Here is a 10,085-nt window from a genome sequence, read left to right as displayed (position 1 = left end):
CCTGCAATTTAAAAGAAAGAAAAAAAAAAAGCCCCACATTCACCAGCTCAGGCAGTGGGGATCAGGGCCTTTGAGGGCTTGTGGCAGAGCCCCCCTTGCACAGCACAGGGCAGTGAGGATCATCCTCCCCGCTTGGCACCCATGCACTCTCTGGGAGCTGGCGTGGCTTGAGCAGTCAGCCAGAGCCTGGCACTGCTCAGCCCCAGTGGCCCCAGCTCCTAGGCAACACACAGCACCCTGCCAACCCATGCTGAACCCACGCTATGGGGCAGCTGCTGTGTGGGTGCCAGGTGGGGGGGATGATCCCTGCTGCCCCCACTGCCCCACGTTGAGTAGAGCGGCTTTGCCACGAGCACCCAGAAGCCCTGATCCCCAATGCCAGAGCCAGTGAGTGCGGGGCTTTATTTTTTTAATTGCTGGGATGTTGGGCTGGGCAGGACAGCCATTGCAGTGAGGCCAGGCGGGGGGGGAGGGCAATCGGGAAGCGGGGGCTGCATGGGGGGGGCTCTGCCAGGAGACCCCACAGCCCCTGGTAAGTGCAGAGCTTTTTTTTTTTTCAAGACAGGAGGTGGGGTGGGGCAGGGCAGCCATGGGGGCTTCTCCTGCAGCTCCTCCCACTTGGGGAGAGGCAGGCACAGCCAGAGGAGCCCCAGGAGAACCTGCAGCCACCCAGCTTTGCCTGCCTCTCCCTGGCTGATCTGAATCTTCTCCAAATTGATTCGGAGGCTTTGGATTCGATTTGGACCTTTTAATGACCTTTTAATGATTCAGAGATTCAGCTGCCGAATCGGATCAAATCTCCACCAAATTGAATCGGCTTCCAAAGTTTTGCACAGCCCTACTCTTTAGATAATTATTCCTGTGCTTAACTTCCCTCAAACAGTCATCAAACTGTGTGGCAAAACACAGCTAACATTCTGGTGGGGCTGAGCCTAGGAGTCTTTTATTCTGTTATTCAAGGAAATCTTTTTTTCAATTGGGAATATGAAGCATTTATTAAAGTATTAATTCTTCATAAATTCTGTTTTTACAAATTCATGTTCCCAATTGAATAAAAGATTCCTTGTTATAGCCAATGACCACTACTGCTGTCTTTTGTAAAACCATTTTACCCCCAACGATGTCCAAGTGTACAGACATCCATGTCCATTATCCCAGGTTAAATCCTAAAAAGGAAGTAACCATTTATCCCAGGGTATTGCAAAGTCAGTCTGCAGAGTTATCCCAAGACTATATCACTGAACCAATGGCAAAAAAGTGGCTCTGCATTTAGCCACTCACTAAACCCTAATTAGAAGGGCAACATACTTATGAATCAATTTCAGAGTATTTTTGTTCCAGGATAAACACAGGCACAAACTTTCCAAGGATAAATCCAATGTCTGTTCCTAGCCAATGATTAGTGTTCTATATGGGGAAATCTTGAAGCCAAAAAGACTATTTAACTTTCATTTCTTCAACAAATATTTGCTGTTTCCTATAACATTTCCAGTGTAAATGCTTTACAATTATTTTTCGGATGAAGAATGGCGGACACCAAATTCTGTTCTCCATGACAGTGGTGTGAACTGGATTTAGAGAGTTTCAAACAAAAATGAATTCAGCCAGATTTATCTGTTTTCATGTACCAGTTTTAAACTTACCATTCCATCAATGACTTTGCCAAAAACTACGTGTTTTCCATCTAACCAGGAAGGTTTTGTCACTGTGATGAAGAACTGGGAACCATTAGTATCTGGGCCAGCATTAGCCATGCTGACCCACCCAATACCATAGTGTTTGAGTTTAAAGTTCTCATCTGGAAACTGCTCTCCATAAATACTTCTTCCTGTGACATAAAACAAAAGCAAGTTTAGAAGAGTATACCAGCAACAGAACAATTCAGCCCATACATTTCCTTCTCAAATCCAATAACTGGCTAATGTAAAATGTATACATAGTCCAGGAACCAGGACGACCTGGTAAGAGGCCTCCAGGTTCTTGACCACCTGGGCAATAGTGATCACCGCGTGCTGGAATTCACCATCCAGCGTAGTGTGTCAAGGGCCCGCAGCAAGGTGGTAGCCCTAGACTTCAGGAGGGCCAACTTCAGTGAGATGAGGAGATTAGTGGGAGAGGAACTGGGGTCCTTGAGGGCAGAGGAACTCAGCGTCCAAGAGGAGTGGTCGTTCCTCAAGGAAACGATACTCGGGGCCCAAGGGGTGTCCATCCCGACAAGAAGCAAAGGGGGCAGGAGTGTCCAGAAGCCCCCCTGGCTCACCAAGGGTGTCCGGGAATGCCTGCTTGCCAAAAAGGCGGCGTACGCCCGGTGGAAGGGGGGTGTAATCTCCAAAGAGGAGTATACCTCCTCTGCTCGGGCCTGCAGGCAGGCTGTTAGGAAGGCCAAGGCGGATATAGAGCTCGGATTAGCGTCCAGGATTAAGGATAACAAAAAGTCCTTTTTCAAATATATTGGGAGGATGAAGAAGGCACCGGGTAATGTGGGGCCCCTGCAGGATATGCTGGGCAATCTGGTGGTTGCGTCAGAGGATAAAGCGGACCTCTTTAACCAATTCTTCACCTCCGTTTTCTTGTGCAGGGACCGGGACTTCCCTGCTGTGATAGAAGCCGGACGCGAGGGGATCGCCTTCAGACCTCAGGTTGGGGAGGACCGGGTTAGAGAGCTTCTGGAGGGGCTGGACGCGTTCAAGTCAGCGGGTCCGGATGCTCTCCACCCCAGGGTGCTGAGGGAGCTGGCTGGGGTTATTGCAGGGCCCCTGGCACGGCTCTACGAGCGATCGTGGTGCTTGGGCCAGGTGCCAGACGATTGGAAGGTAGCTAATGTGGTCCCCATCTTCAAAAAAGGGAAAAGGGAGGACCCGGGCAATTATAGGCCCGTCAGTCTTACCTCAATCCTGGGGAAGCTCTTTGAGAAGATCATCAAGGAGCACATTTGTGATGGGCCGGCATCAGAAATGATGCTCAGGGGCAATCAGCATGGATTTATTAGGGGGAGATCATGTCAGACCAACCTGATTGCCTTTTATGATCAGGTCACAAAGGCCATGGACGCAGGTGTCGCGGTGGATGTAGTCTTTCTGGACTTCAGCAAGGCCTTTGACACCGTCTCTCACCCCATCCTAATTAATAAACTAGGCGACTGTGGCATAGATGCCTACACAGTCAGATGGATTGCAGATTGGCTGAAGGGTCGCACTCAGAGGGTGGTGGTGGATGGATCATACTCGACTTGGGGGGAGGTGGGTAGTGGAGTCCCCCAGGGCTCGGTCCTGGGGCCTGCGCTGTTCAATTTCTTCATCAGCGATCTTGATGTTGGGGTGGAAAGCAACCTGTTTAAATTCGCTGATGACACCAAAATTTGGGGGGAGGTGAGCACGCTAGCAGGGAGAGAGAGATTGCAGAAGGATCTGGATAGGTTACAGGGGTGGGCAAACAGGAACAGGATGTGTTTCAATACGGACAAGTGCAGGGTGCTGCACTTGGGTAGTAGGAACCAGCAGCACACTTATACGATGGGGAGCTCCCTACTTGAGAGCACGGAGGCGGAAAGGGATCTTGGTGTCATTATTGACTCCAAGATGAACATGGGCCGACAATGCGAGGTCATGGTTGGCAGGGCTAACCGGACCTTGTCGTGCATCCACAGGTGCATCTCGAGTAGAGCCAGGGAGGTGATCCTCCCCCTCTATGCGACGCTGGTCAGGCCGCAGCTGGAGTATTGTGTCCAGTTCTGTGCGCCCCATTTCAGGAGGGATGTGGACAACATGGAGAGGGTCCAGAGGAGGGCCACCCGCATGATCCGGGGACAACAGGGCAGACCCTACAGTGAGAGACTGCGGGACTTGAACCTATTCAGCCTCCACAAGAGAAGGCTGAGGGGGGACCTGGTGACCGTCTATAAACTCACTAGGGGGAACCAGAAGGGTTTGGGGGAGACGCTGTTTCCCCTAGCCCCCGCTGGCATAACAAGGAGTAATGGGCACAAGTTGATGGAGAGGAGGTACAGATTGGACATCCGAAAAAACTACTTCACAGTTAGGGCAGCTAGGAGCTGGAACCAACTTCCAAGGGAGGTGGTGCTGGCCCCTACCCTGGGGGTCTTTAAGAAGAGGCTGGATGCCTACCTGGCTGGACTCATTTGAGTCCCGTTTTTGTTTTTAGGGTTTTTTGTTGTTCTCCCGCCCTGGCGGGGGGTCGGGCTAGAAGATCTATTAGGTCCCTTCCGACCCTAAAACTATGAAACTATGAACCAGGGATTGGAAAACAAGTCTTTCCCATTCCCTCCAAGGCTAGTGCCCTAAACCACTAGGCTACAGGAAAAAGTCTCCTCTTGCCTGTTCTCCTCCCAGTCCCAAAATTCTTGTCCTGCTATAGCTGCACAAGAGCCTAACTTTTTAAAGAAGGAAGGGTGTAGGGTACCCTCAGCCAGACTGTCCTCCAGCCTGATGGTTATAACGCTAATGTGAAATAAAATATTTGTATTTGAATCTTTTCATGCTGAGGAGGCCCTGAACTCCCAAAGTAAATGCTTCTGTGGCCTACAACCTACATCCATTTTAGCTGGGTTGAGAAGTGGAAATATTGTTTTGTTCATTCTTTCATTCAAGCCTACTAGAAAGAGGAGAGCTGAACAATAATAAGCACGTACCTCCAGTTCCATCTCCAACTGTGAAATCTCCACCTTGAATCACAAAATCTTTGATCACGCGATGAAACTTACTTCCTTTGTACCCATATCCTTTCTAAGAAAAGGAACAAAGTTCCAAACAAGTGCATTTAATTTTCTACACAGGACATGTATTGTGGCACATGGAAAAAGGCAAGCAATTTGAACATTAGAGTTTTACATAATATAAACAAAACTAAAGAATTTTAAAAGATTACTTTTGTACTAGATATATTGAGAATCACAGCCCTACTAGTACCATAGAAAGATGTAAAAAACCGACATGAAGCAAAAACAAATTAGTGCTTACTACGGCTATGCTGTGTAGCTCAAAAATCATGGATTAAAGAGGCAATTTATTTACAGGATGATGATAGCAATTTTGCTTCTGCTTTAACAAGAACAATCTACAAAATTCCTCATAGTTCAAGAGGCCCTTATTTGCCCTCATATGAATTGATCACAGAGCTGGAAGGGGTCAGAAATATAGACGGAAGAGCTGGGCCCATTAGATGGTTCTCTCTTTCTCTCCGATTTATTCACAGAATGAAAAATGGGTGAAAACAGTGAACTAAAACAGTTAACAACTGAGATGTCATTTTGCTAAATGAGAGAGGAAACAACAAACATACTTCACCAGTTGCCAAGGCAATGAAGTTATCAACAGTCTTTGGGACAACTTTTCCAAACAATCCGATTACAATTCTGCCAACATCTCTCTCGCCAATCTTCACATCAAAGAACACCTAGATAATCATATGAAGAAAACATAATCATACAGATACAACAGTGACCGAAAGACTCTGCTTTTCATAATATAAAGCAGGAAATTACCTTTGGACAATATTGTGCGAAGAGTCCTTCTAAAAGATGTAATGTGGTTTTTAAGAAATACATCTTAAAGATGCCCCATATTGGACTACACAGAAAAATGTGCAAGGTACTGCAAGTATCAGTTCTGGATTTTCATTCCTTTAAAAATGCTCAGTCAGAAAGCTACCTTACAAGACCTATAGGCACATTTCTAAGAGCTTTTTCTGAGACATACGTACCAAAATGTCTATGGAGAGGTAACCATATTTTAGTAAAGACGTGCTCAGTTTTATCAGGCACAAATACCAAGTGAAAAGTTTTTAACAGCTAATTCTGTTTCAGGTTTATGGACAACAAAAACGGAATTATAATACAGGGATTCTCAAAAACCAGTTTGCCATCTATCTTAAATACTGGAACTATGACATTCTACCATATTGTATTTAAGTGTTTACCCATGTAAGCTACTGGGGAAAAGCATCAGGCATTTAGTCCAAATGTATTTTACTTGGCAAATTAAAAGTGAGAAATATTTGCTCCTAGAAGCTAGCAAGTTTCCTTGCTAAAAATAAATTCATGCTGCCTACAGAAATAAGTGTCTTGACTTAAGAAATTAGACATTTCAATTTACAGAAATGACAGTGCAAAATGTTTCTGTAAAAGACTCTTGAAAAAGGCCAATGAGTTAAAGAGAATTTTAGTAATGGAATTTAGAATATAAGACTTGATGTTCTATTTGAACATGCAAAGATGTTGAAAAGGTTATTAAAAAAGGAACACCTGTCAAAGTGAGACATGTTAAGGTTTAGAAAAATCTAAGTCATGGTTGTCAAAACATCTAAAGGAAACACTAGTGTGTCTTACTACAAAACGGTATTTAATACTACCCGTGGCTTTCAACAAAATATTATATAACTGAGATTCCCAGAAGTGAGCCTGGTAACAATCTCAAATGACTGCAGTCTCCTTTTTATGTGAATGTATCTTTCATGCTGTCCTGCTAAATATCCCTCCTGTTTCCTAACCTTCCATTGGTCAGAAGTATTAAGTCTGAATATGAATTTTGACTGCCATTACACTCAAAGAAAAAAATAATACCCTTTGATCTATGTAGTCCATGTCCCTGCCACTTGTCATAAAAACCCTACTTTTCATATGAACATATCCAGAAGTAATAAATACTAGTAAAAAGAGCAAATATTCAGAATTGCATTCATGAAATTCCCTGAGTGTTTACACGTTTGTTAAATCTAACCCTAAAATGAATTTGAGAAGGTCCAATTTATCACCTTCCTTAATACTCATTTTTGTTAGAAGTCCTGTTGTTCTTTATCAGAAAGTTTTAAATCAAGTACCAGTGTATTATGTAGTGAGGCATATTGGTATCAACGAGCACGAACATCCTAGGTATCTATGTGGGTTGGCATAGTCATCTGGCTATCCCTGTGCTTCAGTTAAAATTCATCTTGTACGTGTCATAAGGCACATTCTTTTCTGCTTATGAAGAGGATCTACAAAACCAATTCACGTAATGCCTCTTGCTTTTAAAGCAACACAGAGGAATATTAAATTGAGAAAATGATCCGTGTTAACTGATACCAGATTATCACCTCTTGATTTATGAATTTAAAGTGGCTCTGGCTAATCTCATTGTACCTGCTTTTCAAGTTCTGGGAAGTGCCAGGAAGAGACAAAGCCAGCACAACACAACACAAGGGATATATGGCAAAGCAGTAAAGTGAGTCAACTTCCAATACTGATGGATTTTAAAGAGTGAAAGAGGAGAAGACAAGACATGCATGCAATTCTGAAGTACGGATGGTAAAACACTTGTCAGTTCATTGTAAACCCTAAGAAACCAAATCAAAATAGCACCTCAACAAAGACAGCACAAGTGGGAATATCATTATAAGTGTTACAGGCACAATATAAACAAAGGGCAATTAAGATTAGCTGCTCAAGGTTATAATTACATGGATACAAGCTGAAGAAGAGCTGAATTGTGCTGATTTCTGCTGGAACTCACAGCCTACTTGTTACAAACCACTGCCATAGTGGAAACATGAAGACACGCTTCAAGAAGTGCAGCTGTCCCAGATAGCTAAGGGCACCTGGCTTTTTTTGCCCTCCTTTCTTACAGCTGGCTGAGTAAGTGGAACCAATGGCACGTTACAGCTCGACTTGAGGAAGAGTGTCTTATGTTCAAAAGTTGGTTTTGCTCTCTTGCAACTATGCAGGTGGTCCCATAAAAGACATTGCCCTACAGAGTCCTTGCCACTCTCATCATTTCTGGACCGTCATGGCTACATCATCTCACTCTTACGCTGCCATTACAGTTGCTTCACACTGTCACAGAAAGACGATCACTCAGTGTAAAGATGCATTTAAAGATGCAACCAGCCCTTTTCTCTGCATTTATACATGCATTGACGCACCTTGAGGCTGGCTATGTGCAACCATATGGCAAGTTACAGCTGGACCTGGGGAAGAATGTCTCGCATTGGAAAGCTGGTCCCATTCTATCCCAACTATGCAGTTGGTCCTATAAAAGACATCACCCTAAGAAGTCCTTGCCTCTCATGTCATTTCTGGACTGTCATGTAAGAACTGCTATTTACTGGCTCAGACCACAGGTCCATCTTGCCCCGTGTCCTGTGTCATGCAGCGACAGAAAGCGAATGCTGAAAGAGCGAGTGAATTGGGTATGATCAGGGGGGTTTTTCCCCAGCAACCAGATCTTTCCCCCCACATCTGTAAATGCATCTGTACACCCTGTGGCCAGGTAGGTGGAACCATGTGGCAAGTTACAGCTGGACCTGGGGAAAACTGTCTTGCATTAGAAAGCTAGTCTCACTCTATCCCAGCTATGCAATTGGTCCCCTACAAAGTGGGAGGGGGGCAATCACTAGGTGTATTGATAAATTTATAGATGCAACCAGCCTTTTTTTTCTACATCTGTAAATGCACTGATACACCCTGTGGCTAGATAAATGGAAGTCACAGCTGGACATGGGGAAGAGTGTCTCACGTTGGAAAGCTGGTATTGGTCTATCCCCGCTACGTAATATGGTCCCATAAATGACATCACCCTAAGAAATCCTTGCATGTGGCATCATTCCTGGACCATCACAGCTACAACATCCCTCTTATGCTACCGTTACAGTTGTTTAACACGGAGGCAAGGACTTTGTTGGGTGATGTCTTTCACAGGACCAGCTGCATAGCTGGGATAGAGCAAGACCAGCTTTCCAATGCGAGATGTTCTTCCCCAGGTTCAGCCGTGACTTGCTATGTAGTTCCACCTACCCAGCCACAGGGTGTTGATCGCTGGGGGCCGGCAGATCATGGGTGTATAGATGCTTTTAGAGATGCAACCAGGGTTTGAATTACGCTTCACCGCTTGTGGGGGGGGTCTGCAAAAAAAAAAAAAAAAAAAATTAAACTGATTCACTGATTAGCAAGTCCACTTAAGTGAAGGAGCAATCTGATCGGAGGCTCCCCCCAGGTTATGATTTTCAAATCTTACACGAGGGGGCTCATCTCTTATGGGGGGGGCCTTAACCCCCCTGTCAGGTTTGACCTAGAAACCACTACACATAGCCCAAGCAAAAGTCTCTGTTATGTAACTAATGCCCAACTGCAATGCTAAGTAGAAGACAGTCTTAGATAAAGGAGGCTTGAAAACAAAAACAGAATTAGTGGAGTAGGGCAAAGAACTGATTTAAATATTAAGATTCACACCCCTGGGTGGGGAGAAAGTATGCTAATGAAACATACATGTATGGAAATGAGATACATAGCTAAAACACAGGTATAGAGACATGCTCAGTAAAGAACTCCTTGCGTCACTCCCTTATAACCAATTAGCAAACAAGAATGCTTATGAAGGTCCAATACTCCTGTATAAAAGATGCTTAGAATTAAGAATGTGTGTGCTTGTTACGTGAAATTATTCCGCTTGCACCTTGTATTGCTAGCAATAAATCTTTATACTTTCACCCCTGGTATCTTTATTGGCTTTTGCATACCGGGCACGATCCCAGACTTGACCTGGGGCTCAACACCCCCAGCTGCCCTTAATTTGCATCCTGGATGCAACCAGCCCTTTCATCTGCATCTATGCCTGCATTAATGCACTGAGGCTGAGTAAAAAGCACCGCGTGGCAAGTGACAGCCGCACCCGGCGGAGAGCGTCTCGCACTGGATCGCTGCTCTGGCTCTATCCCAGCCCCGTGGTCGGTCTCCTAAACGAGAAATCCTTGCGCATGGCATCCTCCCTGGACCGCCACGACTACAGCATCCCTCTGTGCTGCTCCTTGAACACTGTCGCACTGGGTGCCGCCGTGCATTCAGAGGGGCAACCGGCCCTTTTTCCTCCAGCTGCCAAAGACGAGCTGCGGAAGGGCCGGGGCCGGTCCCCTGGGGAAGCTCCGGTCCCTCTCCCCCAGGCCGGCAGCTGCTCCAGCCCCAGCGGCCCCAAACTCAAGGCCGGGGCTGTGGGACCCTCCCGCCCAGGCCGCGGCCCCTTCCCCCGCGCCGCGTGGCAGCGGCCCCCCCTACACCCGCCCGAGGGACGGCGCCCCCCCGGCTGCGCTCCGTCACCTTG

At 45.9% G+C, this 10,085-nt stretch overlaps 1 protein-coding gene across 1 annotated transcript in view; it reads right to left on the bottom strand.

The window, feature by feature from the left end:
• Positions 1–10,085, bottom strand: part of PPIC (peptidylprolyl isomerase C) — a 57,351-nt gene that overhangs the window by 3,164 nt on the left and 44,102 nt on the right. Inside the window, exons 3-5 of the mRNA XM_025210473.1 lie at positions 5,299–5,412; positions 4,649–4,742; positions 1,644–1,828 (exon numbers count right to left, since the gene is read on the bottom strand). Coding sequence (XP_025066258.1) covers positions 1,644–1,828; positions 4,649–4,742; positions 5,299–5,412 — 393 coding nt within the window. The remainder of the gene's footprint in view (positions 1–1,643; positions 1,829–4,648; positions 4,743–5,298; positions 5,413–10,085) is intronic.

Source organism: Alligator sinensis, unplaced genomic scaffold, assembly GCF_000455745.1.
Source record: "Alligator sinensis unplaced genomic scaffold, ASM45574v1 scaffold1451_1, whole genome shotgun sequence".
In the NCBI taxonomy this organism is placed as follows: Eukaryota; Metazoa; Chordata; order Crocodylia; family Alligatoridae; genus Alligator; species Alligator sinensis.
This window is presented reverse-complemented; position numbering and strand designations above follow the sequence as displayed.